We start from the raw sequence: 19,228 nt of genomic DNA on the forward strand, positions 1-19,228 counted from the left end.
GTGTACCTCACTCAAGCAAACAATTTAGGAACTAGTATAAAAGTATCCAGCACCTTTTTTCCCTGCTGCAGCAAGCCTAGAAGATGTGTTAAAATGGCAGGATCACACAATGAAGCAAACTGGATTATTAACTACTCAAAACACAATTGCCATAGAGGATCATCCAACATTCAGTGGATTTTACCTGAACAGGAAAGAAAATTGTTTCTGTTAAAGTCATGTCGATTTTGGGATTCATTTACTACCAGAGCAAAGCACATTTTATCCTTACTAATATATTGACTAACTTTATCTTTTTAAAGATATATAAGTATTAATAAGTGAACAGATTGACAAAATTTATGCCAGTAACTTGTTTTGCAAAAAGTGTAGAATGGATAAATAGTATCCTTGCAAAACAAAGAATGATTAAAGCCATACTAACTTAGCTGAAAAATTTAAACCATAAATGTATACATCATACATTACATAAAATGTAAGGCAATGTTGACATAATGTTTTAGGGACAGAACCCCTGCCAAGAAATAAGGCTGACTAAAGTTACAAGTGAAGAAGTGAAGAAGTGTTTCACTGGATCCTCAAGGACTCTTTTTCACTCAAAGAAGTTTTCTAGTGATGAAATTTTTGTGGGTGGGAAGGATGCCAATCCCTATTCTTCACCATTTCCTTAAGTACTGGGCCTGTCTAAAATCAAAGTGCAAAGTGAAATGCACCAAGTGTGCAGATTCCTGACTTGTTTGCAAATGAGTCCACATCAGAGGCTGAGGGAGAAGCAAAATTAGAGTCCTCCTCCTTACAGAATTTCTCTTCTTTTCCTCAAAGGTATCTTTTACAAAGAGACTTGCTAAGTGATATTTGTGACCTTCTTAATGACTTCTGCATAAAACATTATCATTCAAAATGTCATTTACCAATAAATTTTGGATTTAATGGGAAGGGGGGGGAATTGTCCCTAATGCTATATCCACATTATTCTCCAACCTTACTGTAGAAGAAACGGTTCTCTTCCTCTAAATACGTTATGATATACTTTATCTTAGGCACCATTGCAAAAATTAAAATTGTAGCATATCCATGTCTTTAAATGACTCAAATAGAAGATGAGAGCTGCTGGGAATCTTGATTCCTAACCCTTCTAAGTCAATCATTCATTAAAATGGCTCACTCTCCCAGAACATAGAGATGACATTTATTTTTTACTTTACAGTGAACAGTATTTTGAAAATACAGGGAAAATCTTAAAAATTTACTCATGTTTTTACCAGGTTTGGTGCTCTTCATTCATTTATATAGATCTGTATTATAACCTAGAATCACTGTCCTTCCCCTGATGGATGTCATTTAATATATCTTATAAAGTAAGTCTGAAGCTGATGAATTCTTTTAGCTTTTGTATGCATGAAGACATCAGTGTTTGGGGTTTAGTTTTGAAAGAACTTCTTACTGTATATAAAATTACAGCTTGACATATTTCTTCAGAAGGTTTTTCTTTTACAAGATGTTCTTCCACTTGCTTGCATTGGTTCCCACAAGAAGAACAATGTCATTTGTATCTTCTTCCTGTATACAACTATATTCTCTGCAAACTTCTTTGCTGAAAAGGAAACTGAGACACAGAGATGTTATTTAATTCCCCCAGGATCATAAATATTTCAAAAATGATAACCAACACCTCTATATTAGTGGGTGTGTCTACCATGCAAATATTTTTGCAATTTAATCCAGAAAATATTTTCCAAGCATTATTCATGCATAATACACTTGTTTGATGACTTTACAAGCAATATTTTGATATTTCTCCCAATAACATTATTTCTTTAAGATTCTTTTAATGGCTTAGGTAAGTTAAATAATATTGATAAAGTCATATAATCATATATAATCAAATAAGGGGAAGAATTGGGAAGCATACGCAGGTTCATGTCTTAAGAGTATTATCTAGGATGCCAGCATGCCCATTCATGTAGATGATGTCCCTTTTCCTAAATCTAAATTTCAGCATAGCCCTTCCAAAAACCCTTCAGACATTAGCAAATCCCAAGATCAAAGAGTCTGGAATATTCTTATGAAGGTCACCAAGATGGGGCAAAAGGTATGAAAAGAAGTTGAGAAGTTTCTTACTCTACCCTCTTGGTCAGCAGCTGCAAAAAGATCTGTCTGAGGAGTCGATCCTATCTCACCCTGGTGGTAGAACAAAGCTCTTAAACAATCCTGAGCTGGTCTGTCAATACTTTCTTTCCCACAACATCCAGCAGGTAACACACATCAGAGCACCAGTGTCTGATGAGATAAAATAATTTCATGAACAAAGAGTTTAGGATTAGAAATCACATCACTCTGGGTTTAAATCTGAGCAGTGGTAATCATTAGCTTTTGTCCTTGGCCAAACTACCATATATAGAGAACGATAATAATAATAATATCTCTCTCATGGGGATTATAAGAGACTCGGATGATTTACCTTATGTAGTAGACTAATTTATGAAAGTGTTTATAATTTATTAGTTCTCATGGTATTAACATTTGCTTTATCTCCTAAAACCTTGTCAGGAAATCTCAACTTCGGTGTCAGATTTTTTAGTGAAGAGATCAAACACACATAAAATATTTCAGAATTGTAGGGATTTATAAATCTGTATTGAATACTTCAAAACTTAGTCGTTCTTCTCTCCTAAATTCTGCATTTGACCAGAGTCCTAATATTCATATGATAAAGGAAGACATGCTCCATACATGAGTTGACACAATTCTTGTCAGAACCTGAGTCAGTCACAACATGAGCTCTCTTTTCCTGTAAAAAGATGACAACAGACAACAAAGAGTTTCCTCTATGCCAGATGCCATTTAACCTTATATGCATTATCCCGAATATCCCCACTATGGTCCTATAAGAAGAGTGCCTTATCATGCCCTTTGCATATATGGGAAAGAAGTCATAATGAAGCTGAGAAACTTTCCCAAGGTCACTTAGAAAGTAAGTAAAATAGCCAGACCCAGGAGGTACAGTTTATTGTACTTCAAAGCTCTTCCTCATAAGCACGACTCACACTTTTAATATTTGACAGAAGTTTCTCTAGAATACATGGGTTATCATCAGGTCATCAACAGTACAAAGTTTTTCACTACTCTAGATGTTCACTTATCTTGATCAGTCCTCCCTATAATTATCTGAGACTGCTTTTCTAGGATTGTTTTATGTATTCTGATAAAGCTCATGCACCCTTACTCCCAGGACAAGAACATGCTGTGCCCTACCCCCAGATTATAATATCACCTCCTAACCACAGCCATTGATAGACTTCTACCTATCCCAGTTGTTTCTTCCCCTTCCACCCCCACCACTATTGTCACAGATGCTACTACCAAAAGAGACAACAGGACAAAGTGGATTGGCTGCCATTCAGCTGAACCTTCTACTTCTAATCCTCTGGGAATGGAAAGTTCAGAGCATTCTTCACTCCCTGGCTTGAGAAAATATCCATTTAAATATTTCCCCATAATCATGCATGAACATACTGATAAGGACAGACTCTGGGGATACCTGAGCCTAGAGGCCACTTGACACACCAATCACAGATTACAGACGCTATTTGTCTCCAAGTTCCCAAACCATTTGAATCCTAACTCAAGGGCCAAAGAGCTGTCTCCAGGATGAACATTGGGTTATTAAGAAGAAAGTGTTAAAAGACCTGAATTCAGGGACCGGCTACTCCAGGGTACCTTTATATTATTGCTAAATATAGTACTTGCAATCCCTAAATTTTCTTCTTTAACAGAGTTTGGTATTTTCAGACCTATAAATCAGGTTAGTTTTGATCAAGTAACTTCTATTGTGTAACTCACCTTGTCTCCAAGAGCCCAAGAATGAGAAACGTATTGGAAAGAGAACATAGAAAGATGGTCTCCAATGATAAGTTTTGCCCCATTAATTTCTTTTGAAGCCTAGAGATTTGGAAGTTTTGAATAAAGAAATTCATATCTGATCTGAGATGCTTGCAGTCTCATTCACAGGATGTTGACGAGCAAAAAAAACTCTGTACGTGAACTCAGATTTATTTAGGAAGTCACTCTTGACAGCTATTTTTAGTGAATAGCTGAGGAAACATACTATACCTAATGGACAAACTTGCAAAGCAGCAGTTAACGATGGGTAAAGGGTTGCTAAGTCCACACAAAGTGTTCTCTGAAAATAAGATGCCTTGTCAGAGACTGAACTTGTTACTTCTTCAAACACATTCAGAGAGGTAGGTGCTACAAGTGAATTCCTTATTGATATTTTTCTTTCTAGGTGACACTAGTGTTCAATTTACAGGTAAATTGTATGTAAGCATCTTTTCTACTATCTCAGAATTTTATGAATAATGACCAGTATATCCATTTCTTAGAAAATAAGTCACTCAAGTTGTTATGGTCACAGACCTGAGATAAGAAAATAAAACTTCTTTAATTAAATGATTGTACTTATTATAAAGGCAATATATTCTCTCCATATAATCAATCAGATAAGAAAACTTATGGAAGTCATCCATGAAAATTGCCATTAATACCACAATTCAGATAGCACTATTTACCTTAATATATGCTTTAGATGCCTTTCTGTGTAAATATGCCATTTTATACAATTGATAGCCTAATATGTATGATATATTACATCTTACATTTTCCACTCAGTACTGTATTGAAAGTACTTTTCCACATCATTAATTCTTCTTACACTTTACTGTCCACCTGATATTTATAATTCCATATCCCAATTCATTTAACAGTTACCTTTGAGTAGACATTTGAGTTGTCTGCACCTTTTCACTATTATAAAAATATCATAAAATACAAACTGCCTGCATTACTTTTGCCCATTTTTTAACATCTAGAATAGTTTCTTAAAGTAAGGAATATTCAACTAAGTTGCATGACCAATTATAAATCTCATATTACATAACGTAAAATTCATTTGCAGAATATTATAAACCAACATACATTAGAAGCCATAGATTATATAGCTTCCATACATCCTTGATAAATGCCAGTTAAAATATTTCACATTTTGAATTGTATTTTTTGCTATTTTAAGAAATAGAGATTCTTAATGCCTCTTTATTTTCCCGAAATTACATTTTCATTAGACTTGCCTTTTTTAGTAAATGGTATGAGCAATTATTTTTGGAAATGCTATTTTTATACAAATAGTTGTTGATTATACTTTTTGCAATTATTTTCAAGTGTGTTCCATGTCTTATGTAGTTGAAGGTATCATATTTCTTCTATGTTTTATACATTTTTTGCTTGACAATTTCTTCCCCTTTAGGACACCAGACACACATTTATCTTATTCTTTTCTAATTTTTAGCAGATTTATCTTTTATCTAAAGGTTTAATACATATGATTTATTTTCTTTTTTTTCATTTTTTGGTGATAATATGAAGAAAAGGCTTATACTGCTTCGAAAATGTCTATGAATTACTGAAACTTTTATTACCCCAGTGCTATAGTTATAGCTTTTCAGTATTCTTTAAATTGGTGCCTTTTTAGAAACTGATAATACTTGATTCTTATTCACCTTATATGTGTTCAGCTTTTTAAGTATATTTTTAAATAACCATAAACTTTTGAATTTATTTCTCAAATTTAATAGTTTTCTATTTTCGAATGTATCACTTTCTGCATTCAAACTTTATCCTAATATAACTGGTAGTATTTCTAATTACTTGTGGTGAGACTTATGTCAGTTATAGTCTTTCTTATTTCATTTATTTTTCCTCTTGATTTTATTTTAAGCAAATACTCAAAGATAGAATATTAATATGCATATTTTTTCTTTTATCAATTATTTGGAGAATATTTTTACCATTAGGTTGTAAATTTTGACATAAATATAGCAATATTTTTCAATTCTTCTATGTCCTTTGTTATTATTCCTACATTATGTATGAAAAAGTTTAGACTCAGTAAGACAAAGGCCCATACACACTTCACAGGGCTACTCATCACTGAAAACAGAATACAAAAATAACCTATCTATTCTAAATAATATACTTTGTCCAACAAATGATGGTACTTTTGTTCCCTCAATTTAAAGTAATTGTTTTCAGAACATATTCAAAGAACATTTCATAATCTTCCTCAAAATGAGTATTGATTTGCAAAGTACCTCTGAAATATAAATATAACTGAAGTTCCACAATAGTGAATTCAGAAGTTTCAAATATGTTAGGGATCTATGCATTGCATCTCACTGTCTATTTTATTCTCTATAGGATATCATGCCTTGAAGGGATTTTGAAAAAGAATTTGTGGTATTTTTACCCAATTCTCTTTCAAAGTAGCAGGAGCTCACAAACCTAAATGTCAGGATATATCTTACAACAGCCTCAAATATTCAGTCATTTTGGTTGATTCTAAAATTACTACCTCATTCCTAATTTCACCTTGAAATCAGTCAATGTTTTCTATTCACCCTGAAACAAGGTAAAATTAGCAAGGAAAGCTGAATCTGCAGCTTAGGCTCATCACCTGGTATGATGAGAAGGCAACAGAGGGAAGTAGACCTGGTAATTTAAGTCTCTGCTCCTCCTTCTTTTTATCCTTGTTTTTTATTTGTTTGTTTGTATGTTTTTTTAATGGCAGTGATCAGAAAAGATCCTTCCATGTAAAATTGCAGGAGATGTGCCTAGATTACAAAGTCATAAAAATATACTCTTGTGTATTTGTGTTCAGAAAAAGGCTTTGTATTCAATATGCTACTAATATAGACCAACTTTAAGACTGGGGTTTATCAACTTGGGACTTCCAACAATCTTACAGAAGCAAATAATCATGATAGATATATTACTTGCTTGACCAAAATTTTTCTACCACCATTGCAATCCCTGTACTATTTGCAGATAAATCTTTCATCCCTATGTCAAATTGGATTCACGAAGGAATGAACAACGTGACAGAATTCATCTTGCTTGGCCTGACACAGAACCCAGAGCTGCAGAAACTCTTGTTTGCAGTGTTTACTGTTATATATTTAATTACCCTGGCAGGCAATCTACTTATTGTAGTGACAATCACCACCAGCCCAGCCTTAGGATGTCCCATGTATTTCTTTTTGTCTTTCTTATCTTTCATAGATGTCTGTTCCTCATCTACCATGGCTCCCAAAATGATATTTGATTTACTTGCTGAGAAAAAAATTATCTCCTTCAGTGGATGCATGACTCAGGTTTTTGCAGAGCATTTCTTTGTGGGGGTTGAGATCATCCTGCTTATGGTGATGGCCTATGACCGCTATGTGGCCATCTGCAGGCCCCTGCACTACATGATCAAAATGAACTGGCAGGTTTGTGGCCTCCTAGTGGTTGTGTCCTGGGCTGGGGGATTTCTTCATGGTCTTATTCAAATCCTCTTCATTGTGTGGTTGCCCTTCTGTGGCCCCAATATCATTGACCATTTCATCTGTGATCTTTACCCTCTACTGAAGCTAGCCTGTACTGACACTCACATCTTTGGACTCTTTGTTGTTGCCAACAGTGGGCTACTTTGTATGCTCAGTTTTTCTATTCTTATTGTCTCCTATGTTCTCATCCTTTGCTCCCTCAGAACACACAGCTCTGAAGGACAGCAGAAGGCCCTGTCCACCTGTGCCTCCCATATTACTGTGGTCATCTTACTCTTTGTACCTTGTATTTTTGAGTACATTCGGCCCATGACCACCTTCCCTATTGATAAATCAGTGGCTGTATTTTATACTATGATAACACCCATGTTAAACCCTTTAATCTATACCCTCAGAAATGCAGAAGTGAAAAATGCAATGAGGAAGCTCTGGAGTCACAAGGTGATCTTTCATAATAATTAATGTGAATAAACTAACTAAGCAATAGGTCTACTACTTAAAAAATATTTAAATAAAAATGTCTGATGAATACCTATTTTGTTTAAAATTCATGCTTTTAAGGCCAACTGCTAAAGTCATAGTAGACTTAATATTGGGAGAGATAAGATCAACCAAAAATGAATGGGTATGAAGATAAGAGAAAATTGTAAGGGAGGACTCATCCAAAATTATTATTACTGTGTTGCATAACTTGAGGAGCACTATTCACATTGTAATCTGGGAAGAATTTTCCATAAATAAATTATTATCTCTGGCTAAAGCCAAGGAGGGAAATAAAAGTATTCCATTTACAGCCATAGAGTAAACTTGCACATGATATCCCCAGATATAAGATATATGTGGAGCACGTTTTCTTTCAAAAACACTTACACAACACCTCACCTCAAAAATAAATAAAAACCTTATTAGATGGATTTTTGCCTTAAAGAATAAGACCAGAAGTAGCTTATAAAAGAATAAAATTAACTGGTACAAAAGAAAAAGTTTATCATATCTCAGGAATTAAGTCAGAGAGTTTGTACTTTCAAATTTTTTAACAAAAAACTAACCAGTTGCAGACCAATGAAATGGGGAATCCTTTCAGGTGTAGACACTTACACTGCAACTCTAAGAGAATGAATTCAGCTAAAGAAGAGAATCCATATCAAAACCAGGACAGAAGTCCACCAATCTTAGTGACCCTAATTATCTCTTACAAAATAAATTAACATATATTTTTTCGTAGCCATTACAAATCTTATGTTGAATATATATTAAAAACAGATTAATAGTCAAGAGTTAGTAAACAATTCATCCTAAACAAGAAATCAGTTTTCTCAATGGTGGCTAGCCCAATTGCTTATCACCAAATATCCTCGTGTTCCCATCATATTTTCAGCCCACTTTTATTTAAGATTATGTCCCAAGCTCTCAGAATTGATATGTGCCTCATTCAGTGTGAATATTAAGGAGTCAACATGCTACTATCCAGTTATCTTTTACCCTGCTTCCCCAGGCATGGAAGACTACATTAAAGATATACCACGAGAGTTCTGCATGCATCTTCCAGGAGGGACTGGGGACAAAGATACAAGAGAGGCCATAGGGAAAACCTGGAGTCCATGCCTGTGCTGCTGCTAACACTGCCCATCCCCCACACTCAAAGCAAACAGCCTTGGTAAAACCTGTGGGTGAGCAGCCAAAGGAAAGTCGAAAGGACATATACCTCACTGGGAAGAAGGAGGCTGCAGTGGAAGGTTGAGTGTTGTTTCTCTTCAACAAGTCTAAGCAACATAACCCACTGCTTTTGTTGTTTTGTTTTGGTGTTTCTTCATGTGAAATCTTTATTGATCAGGGTGCCTGATTGTTTACTCTGGATAACATATTTAAAAGGAAAGACATTAGAAGAACCTCTGCAAGTACACAGAGGATTAGACTTGGGAATAAGCATAAGCCAAATGACTCTGGAATAGCAAGCAGGAATCGGAATGTGTAGTAACGGTCTTTTTGACAGGGTAGTGCAGACAGAAAGTTAATGTTGCTGCTCGTTCTACTATGAAAGCAGTTCAAACCTCTTTTTTTTCCTTAAGTCACTTGTTTATTTTTTTTAGTTTAATTCTTTTCATTATTATTTTTTAAAGATACTTAGTTTATACAAATGTCAAATAAAAAAATAAAGGATTCCCATATGCCCCACTCCCCACACTTCCCACATTTTCCCACATTAACAATGTCCTTCATTAGTGAGGTACATTCATTGAAATTGATGAATACGTTTTGGAGCATTGCCACTAAGCATGGATTAACTTTTACATTGTAGTTTACACATTCTCCCACCCAATCAAAAAATCCAGGCAGTAAAATTGAAGGATTTCTCTCTGTGGAAAGGTTTTCCAAAGATTGCCATCTCCTGGCCAGCCAGAAAAGTGAAGGAATACAGTCTTGTCTCTCATTTATTTCCCAGGCACCATAACTCCAGTCTATGCCCCAATAGCTGTTCCTTGAACCTGTTTTGATTGCTTTAATGGGGTAGTTTTTAAATTTTAGGAAAAAAAATTAAAGTAAAAATCAGAGGAGCTATTAAATAAAACCACTAGGTAAGAGAGAGAAATTGATCAACAAAGCAAAATCGCCAACCAATCAGTAATCAGATGCCTAGATAAAGACAAAAGGTAACAGCCATACTAAGAAACACAAAGTCATGACAAGTCAAAGGAAAAAAACAAGAGTCTAGACAAGGCACAGAATTTAAGAAAACTAGTTAATTATGTTCACACAATTATCCTTAATCAATTTAAGGAAATGAAGGAAAATATGGCTAAAGAGATAAGGATATTAAGATGATGTTCTGTGAGCATAAAGAACAAATTGAAAGCCTGTCCCCAAAAAAGTAACAGAGTTTGTGGGAATAAAAGATATAATAGCTGAGATTAAAAATGTGTTAGAGACATTAACAGCAGATTTGAAAGGTTAGAAGATGTATAAATGAAATCTAAGACAGAGCATTTGAACTTGAGAAAATACAAGATTGAACAAAATAAAGAATGCAAAAAAATTGAACAGGGTCTCAAAGAACTGAATGAAAACTCAAAATGCACAAACTATGCATTATAGGTGTCCCAAAAGAAGAAAGAACAGAAAAGGGATAGAAAGAACTTTTAAGGGAATACTGATTGAAAATTTCCCAAAACTCATGAAAGGTATTAATATCAGTACTCAAGGACAATGTACCCCAAAGAATAAATCTAAATAGACTAACTCTGTGACATCTACTATTCAGAACATCAAAGGTCAGTAATAAAGAGATGATTCTGAGAGAAGCAAGAGAACAGCAATGTTTTACTTACAAGGGAGCCTCAATAAAGTTACGTGCAGATCTCGTTTCAGATATCATGGAGACAAAAAGGCAGTGGTAGTATATATTTAAGGTACCTAAAGAGAAAAACTGCCAGCCAAGAAATCTTTATCCAGCAAAACTATCTTTCAGAAATGGAGGCAAATTTAAAGTCTTCACAGACAAGCAAAATCTAAGAGAGTATGTTACCAAGAGACAGGATCTACAAGAGATAGATCCTGAAAGGAAAAGACAAGGGCAAGAGCCCTTGAGAAGAGTGTAGAAATGAAGAATATAAATAAAAGAAACTGAAAGGGTTAAAAGACAAACAATAGTAATATATGACAACAGAAAGCCAAGGGATAAAATGGAGGAAGTAAGTAACGACTTTACATTAGTAAAACTGAATATTAATGGATTGCCCTCCCCAATCAAAAGGCAGAGACTGACAGAAAGGATTAAACCATCTATTTAGTGTCCACAAGAGAGTCACCTCAGATATAAGGATAATCAGGCTGAAAGTGAGAGACTGGAAAAAGATATTCCATGAAAATACTAAACAGAAAAGGGCTGGAATACCTATACGAATATCAGATAAAACAGATTTTAAATGCAAAACTGTTATGAGGTGAAGAAAATTACTATTTATTAATAAACAGACAATTCATCAAGAAGAAATAATAATAATAAATATTTATGCACCTAACACAGGTGCCCCAAAATACATGAGACACACTGGCAAACTGAATGGAGAAACAGGTATATCTACAATAATAGCTAGAGATTTCAACACACCATTTTCAGCATTAGATAGAACATCTGGACAGAAGATAAATAAGGAAACTGAGAGCTTGAATAATATGATAAGTGAACTAGACCTAAATAAAAAATTACAGACTACTATACCCTAAAAGAGCAGGATATACATTCTTCTCAAGTGCTCATGGTCTTCCTCCAGGATAGATCATATGCAGGGACTTAGGTCAGATCTCAATATATTTTAAAACATTGAAATTATAAAAACAACTTCTCAATCATAATGGAATAAACTTGGAAATTAATAACAGATAGAAAAGGAAAAGCTCACAAATATATAGAGCTTAAACAATATACTCTTAAAGAATCAGTGGGTCAAAGAAGATATTGTAAGAGAAATCAGTAAATACCTCAAGACAAATTAAAATGAGAATACAACAAATCAGTCACTTGTTTTTCTAGAGCTGACTTTTCTTGGATAGTCTTATCTCTTAACAGACCATAATCTTATATGCCGTAAGCAAACACCATCCCCTACATCCAAAGTAAACATTATCTTTTCCTCTCACATTAGGTACTGTTTGCAAAGCTTGAACTATCTGTGAAGGCTCTGGACGCTTCAATTATGAAGGCCAGTTCTCAGTCAATCCTGAGTGTTTTTGCCATTTCATAACCAAACTAGAAAAGAGGGCATCCTCCTCTCCAGGGGTGGACTCTACAGGTTTATTCAAATTTTGATCCTAGTGGGCACAGCTAAACAAAGGCATCCTGCCAACTATGCCAAAATGTTCTGCTAAGGAAGAGGCAGAAACTCTAAATGCTATGTAGAGGCAGCTTTATTCAATCAAATGAGTTTCAGGTTATATCAAATAATTATAACAATTGAGCAATCACAAAAGAAAGTAATCAATTAAAGACATAGGAAAGAGTGAAAGTATATACAACCACTCACCATATCAGGGGAAAATACAACATCTGAACTCTCACATGGCTGGGGAACCCCTTAGCAGCTAATCAGAGTCCAGTTTGGAAAAGCAGTCCCAGGCAGAGGGTCATCTCTTGGATGAGGCTCCGACTGACAGCTTAGTGGCTATCTCTTTTAAAGGATTCTGAACCTCAGAACTCCAATGAGTCTTGCAACTCATGAAGAATAACCTCATTGGAAGTAACCAAATCCATCTGGTGGGAGAGGGCACCCACAGAAAAGACTTGGTGTCTCAAGGGGTCTTCTGTTCTATTCTGTTTATGGTACACTAACATCAGCTTTAACTTGATGTTAAATTTACAGGGGATACAAACAGGATGTGTAAATATAATGTCTGGTGACTTGCTCCTTTTAAACATTTGTTTTTTGGGTAATGGATGATGGGCTTGCCTGCATAGCAGCATTATAACATTCCACAGGACAAAGGACAAATTACTCATCCACAATTCTAGACTAAAATGGCAGAGACTGTTGATTAGAAAGCTTATCAATTCACAATTCTTAATAATAATTTTCTTATAGTACATCAAGCAGTCTTCAAAAACCTCCCCAAAATGAAAAGCCCAGGATTAAATTGTTTCTCAAAAGAATTCTACTAATCATTTAAAGAAGATCTAATATCGATCTTGCTCAAAGTCTTCCAAAAAATAGAACAGAAAGGAATATTTCCTAATCCATTCTATGCAGCTAACATTACCCTACTATCAAAGCTAAATACAGGCATTATGAAAAAAGAAAATTACAGATCAATTTCTCTAGTGAATATAGATGCAAAAATCCTCAACAGAATACTTGCTAGCCAAATCCAAAAACACATTTACAAAATTACACATCACAGTCAAGTGGGCTTTATCCCAGACATGCAAGGGTGGTTGGTTCAACACAAGGAAATTAATCAATATAATATACTGCCTTAATAAATTGAAGAAGAAAAATCAATCACCTCAATAGATATAGAAAAGGCATTTGACAAAATATAACATCCATTCCTGGGAAAAACACCCAAAAGATAGACATAAAAGGAAACTTTCTCAATATGATGAAGTATCTATAGGAAAACTCACAGATAACTCTGTACTCAACGGTGAAAGCCTGAAAATTTTCCTGCAGAGATTGGGAACAAGACAAAGATGCCCACTCTCTCTATTATTATTCAATATTGTGCTAGAAGTTCTAGTTAGAACAATTAGGCAAGGAAAAGAAATAAAAATCACCCAAATAAAGAAGGAAGAAGTAAAATGTTCGCTATTTGCTGATGATAGGTCCTATACTTAGAAAACCCTAAAAAGTTCACAACATAGCTTTTAGATTCCATAGATGATTTTACCAAAGTGGTGGAATACAAGATTAATAGCAAAGATCAATAGCATTTCTATACACTACTAATGAGGAATCTAAGGAGGAAGTAAGAAAAAATTCCATTTATTATAGCAACTAAAAGAATCAAATATTTAAGAATAAACTTAATCAAAGGCATAAAGGATTTGTATTCAAAAAACTATAAAACATTGCTAAAAGAAAACAAAGATGGTCTAAATAAATGGAAGATTACTCCGTATTCATGGGTTGGAAGACTAAATATCATTAACATGTCAATTCTACCCAAACTGATCTACACATTCAATGTAATTCTGATTAAAATTCCAGTATCCTTCTTTGTAGAATTGGAAAAGCCAATTACCAAATTTATCTGGAATGCTAAGGGTCTCCAAATATTCAAAACTACATTTAAAAAGAATAATGAAGTTGGAGGACTTTCGCTTCCTGACTTTAAGGCATATTATTTAGCTACAGTGGTAAAAACTGCAAAGTACTGGCACAAAGATAGATTCTCCAATGGAATTGAATTGAGAATTCATAAATATACCCTCACATCTACAGTCAACTGATTCTGGACAAGGTTGTCAAACCCACTCAACAGGATCAGAACAGCCTTTTCAGGAACTGATGTTTGGAAAATTGGATATCCATATCTAAAGGAAAGAAAGAGGACCCCCATCTCACACTTTTTATACAAAAATTAATTCAAAATTGATCTCAAATCTAAATGCAAAAACTATAGCCATAAAATTCCTAGGAGAAAATATAGGGAAACACCTTCAAAACATTGTGATTGGTGGTGGTTTTTTGGACCTTACGCCCAAAGCATGAGCAACAAAAGAAAAAAAAATAGAAAAATGGGACTTCCTCAAAATTAAACGTTTCTGAATTTCAAGTGATTTTGTTAAGAAGGTGAAAAGGCAGCCTATTCAATGTGAAAAAATCTTTGGAAACCGCATTTCTGACAAGGATTTCATTTCCTTGTTATATAAAAAGATCACAAGACTTAACAACAAAACAAAACAAAAAAAATTTGAAATGAGCAAAAGGCTTGAATAGACATTTTTCCGAAGTTGAAATACAAATGGCCAAAAGACACGTGGAAAGATGCTCAACAGGAGAGTCCCATCTATCAGCCTTATGGGATTGAGGTCCTGTCTCAATTAAAGGTAGAGTAGGCATCACCATCCCAGAATCCTCAGGACTGGGGAATAAAATATGGCCTAGACTGGACTTGCTGGTATTCTACTATTGACTTATTGGTATTCTAGCAATGGAAGAAATTATATCATTGATGTGGAGACAGGGGCCACTGGAGTTGCTGAAGGAAGGGAGAGAGAAAAAGAGATGTAATATGGGGACATTATGGGGACTTGGAATGAACCTGAATGACATTGCAACAACAAATATAGGCCATTATATACCCTGCCATAACCTACAGGATTACATGGGAGAGAGTGTAAATAACAATGTAAACTATAATCCATGTTTAGTGGAATGCTCCAAATGTGTTCATCAATTGCAATGAACGTACTACATTAATGAAAGAAGTTGTTAATGTGGGTAAGGGTGGGAGGTGTGGGGAGTGGGGCATATTGGAATCCTTGTATATTTTTTGTGTATTGTGTAATATAAGTATCTTTTAAAAAATAAAAAAATAAGTTTAAAAAAGAACTATTAGGGAAATGCAGTTCAAAACTACAATATATCATCTCATGCCATTACTTTAAAAAAAACAGAAAACCCTAAGTGCTGAAGAGAATGTGAAGAAATAGAAAACTCCTTCACTGTTGATGGGAGTAAAAAATGGTGCAACCTCTGTGGACGACAATTGGCAGTTCCTGAGGAAATTAAATATAGAACTGCCATATTATCAGGCAGTCCTCCTACTAGGAATATATTCAGAAGAACTGAAAGCGAGGACGTGAACACCGAAGAATATCGGCATTATTCACAATCATAAAAAGATGAAATCAGCTTGTGTCCATTAACAGATGAATGTATAAACAAGATGTGGTATATACATCGATGCAATACTATTCAGTAGTAAGAAGAATCAATTGAGGAAGCACGTGACAATGGGGGGGAACTTGATGACATTATGTTCAGTGAGTGAAGCCAGACACAAAAGGACAAATATTGTATAGTCTCACAAATATGAACTAAATACAAGAGTAAATGCATGAAGTTAAAATCTAGATGTTAATTGGAGATAACATGAGGGCTAAGAAGGAGTACTAATGCTTAATGTATGTATAATTTTTAATTAAGTTGATTATAGATGTGTGGATATGGGTAAAGATGATAGTAACATTATAGTGAGTTTAGCTAACACTGCCAATTTGTAAATGATATTTGTGGCTGAAAGGTGAAGTGTGGGAACATAAATGTCAATGGAAAGAAAGCTAGAGAATAATCTATGGGCTGCACAACATAGGGAACTCAGTGGAAGAAGGTGGTGGCTAATCATACAAACATAAGAAAGTTCTTCTATGAACTATTACAAATGGATGTCTCTATTACAAGATGTTAAGAGTATGGTGATATAGGGGAAAATACAATTAATATATCTTATGGATATAATTAACAGCAATATTGTGATTTCTTGCATCAATGACAAAGAAGATACTATTATCAATGTGAAGAGTCAGTATTAAGAGGGTATAGGATTTTTTCTGTTGGAATAAGGAAAGTGTTCTAAAATTTTCTGAGGTGATGACAGCTCAACTCTGAATGCACTCAGAGCCACTGAGGCATGGGACTGTATAACAATGAACCCTGTGGTGGATGATGGACTGTGGTTAACTATACAAATATGAGCGCATTCTCTCATGAACTATGACAAATGTACAATACTAATATATGGTGTTATTAATAGGGTGATTTATGGAAAAATATAGCAAATGTAAATTTGGGGCTGCAGCTAAAAGCAATATTTTGTTTATATTCTTTCACAATTTCTAAGAAATGTTCAGCAACAATGGAAAATGGTGGTGAGGTGGTGTATGGAAATTCTACACCTTATGCATGATTGTTTTGTAAGCTTACAACTTCCCTAAAATAATAAAAATATAAAAATGTCATAATCATCAGATATTTAGGTGGTGTTATTTTTGTATTAATAATGAATAATACTAAATAGACCTAAGTATTATGGGAAAATTGCATATTTATTCATGGAGTTACCATTTTTTATGATCTTCATTCCTTTGTATAACTGCATATTTCCATCTAGAATCGCTATCCCTCTGCCTGAAGACCCCCTCATATCTTGTGCTGCCAGTGTGCTGATGATGAATTCTCTTAGTTTCTTATGCATGGCAACATCTTTATTTTCTCTTAGTTTTTGAAAGATATTATTGTTGTATATATATCATAGCTTGACCACTTTTTTCTTTCACAAATTTCTCTTTCAAATGGTGTCCACTATTTCCTCACCTGCATTGGTTCTGACATGAAGAATGATGTCATTCTTATCGTCTTCCCCAGTACGACCATGTATTTTGCAACTTTGTATTTTTCAGAAGAGGAAATTGAAGTCCAGTGAAGTTGGGAAATTTGCCTAAGATGACAACTCTCATTGGTCAGGACTCAAAATATGACAACTAACAGGGTTATACTATTGGGTATGTCAGCCATGCCAACATTTGCTTCAGTTAAATTCAGAAAAAATATTCCAAACATTTTCTGTGCAAATAAATCAGCTTAAAGTGTCCATGTGCAATCTTTTGTATCTCTCCCAATAGCATTATTTTATTTAAGGCTATTTAACAAGCCCTGGTAGGGCAATTGACACTCATAGGGTCATATGGTTATAAGTGAAAGAATTGGGAATCATATCTTTCAGGTATAATTCATCTAAGATGACAGTATGGCCCTTCATACACTGTATGTCTCTAATCAGAAGTCTGATCTGCTTAGACTTCCCTTCCACCCTGCAGCCACCAAGAAATTCCAAAATCAAAGATGCCTAAATTATGCTTAGGCAGGTTACCAGGACAGGTACTAAAGATTGGAGGATGTTAGGGGATGATCTCTTCTCTCCACCCTCTTTTCTGTTCAGCTGCTGAACATCGGATCTAAGGAATAAATCCTGCCTTTCCCTGGTGATAGAACCAAAGCTCCTAAGCAACCCAGACCTGGTCTCAGTCAGCAGTTCCTCTTCCATCCATTGTGGTCACCTCACAGCACCAGTTTCTGATGAGTTACAATAGCATCAAGAATAGGGTTCAGGATTAGAAATCAGCTCTCTCTAGATGAAAATCTGAGAACTATTAGTTTTTAACCATGGGCAAATTTGATGTTATATAATATGGAAATCCTGATAACTTCATCATGGAATTATATGAGACTCAGATAAGATACCCCACTTAGAAAATTGATTGATACATGAAAATTCTCATTGTGTATTATTTCTCACAGTTGTCACATTTTCTTTATCCCCTGCAACCTTTCCTGGGAATCTCAAGTCCACCATTAGATATTTTAGCAGAAAGTTCAAACACTACTAGAAAGATTTCAGAATGAAAATTACTTGTGAATAATTATTGCATACTTCTAAACTTGGCTTTCTTTTTGCCTAATTTCAGCAATAGCTCACAATCCTACCACCACAATAGAAATGAATACAAGCTACACATATGAGTTGAGAATATTTTTGCCAGGACCTAGGTACCATTACACCATGAGCTCTCTGTGCCTCTGCAAAAGATGACAAGAGACAGCAAAGTTTACTCTATGCCAGATACCATTCTAAGTATTATATGCATTTTCTCATATAACCCCACAACAGTCTTATGAGATAGGTTCCTTCTCGTCCCCTTTGTACAGGAGTAGAAAATTAGGCATAAAGAGTTTAATTGCACCCATCACATAGTAATAAGTAGAAGAACCAGCCCTACGAGGTATAGTTGACTATACTACAAAGTATGTCAGAATTTTTATATTAGAGTGCAGGTTCTCTAGCCAGCATGTGTCTATCCTCAGGGCATCAACAGTAGTTTTCACTGACCTGATGTTTTCACATTTAATCTTGTTCAATCCTCCCTATAACTCTGTGAGACCAGTTTTATTATGATTTTTTTGTCTACTCTAATAAGCTCATGCAACCATTCTCCTGTGAATAGATTAATAGTTGTCCTGCATCCAAGACTCCAGGATCACTTCCCGTCCACAGGCATAACATGCTGCTGCCCACCCTAGGTCACAGAAGCCAAGCCACAAAAGAAGACAGGATAAACCCATTTGGCTGCCAACTTGGATGAAGCTGCTCATTCTAATCCTCTGGGAATGGGGAAAATTCACAGCATCATCCCTAACTCCTTCTTGTGCTTAGAAATATCCTTTTAAATATTTACCTGTAATCATACATGAAAATGTTAATAAGAACAGCCTCTGGGGATTCCTGAGCCTGGAACATAAACTCAATTTAAGCACATAAACATAGCCAACCACAGATCACAGACGCTATTT

The 19,228-nt window shown here is 34.9% G+C and overlaps 1 protein-coding gene across 1 annotated transcript; it reads left to right on the forward strand.

The window, feature by feature from the left end:
- Nucleotides 1-6,899: 6,899 nt before the first annotated feature.
- On the forward strand, nucleotides 6,900-7,844 carry LOC101447392 (olfactory receptor 4C5-like). The gene has a single exon (XM_012524890.1). The coding sequence runs from the start codon at nucleotides 6,900-6,902 to the stop codon at nucleotides 7,842-7,844; it is 945 nt and encodes a 314-aa protein (XP_012380344.1).
- Nucleotides 7,845-19,228: the final 11,384 nt, after the last annotated feature.

The sequence above is a fragment of the Dasypus novemcinctus genome, chromosome 10, assembly GCF_030445035.2.
Source record: "Dasypus novemcinctus isolate mDasNov1 chromosome 10, mDasNov1.1.hap2, whole genome shotgun sequence".
In the NCBI taxonomy this organism is placed as follows: domain Eukaryota; kingdom Metazoa; phylum Chordata; class Mammalia; order Cingulata; family Dasypodidae; genus Dasypus; species Dasypus novemcinctus.

Bases quoted from the DNA above. Each gene is read 5' to 3' on its own strand.
- LOC101447392 (XM_012524890.1), top strand. From the start codon at position 6,900: ATGTCAAATTGGATTCACGAAGGAATGAACAACGTGACAGAATTCATC.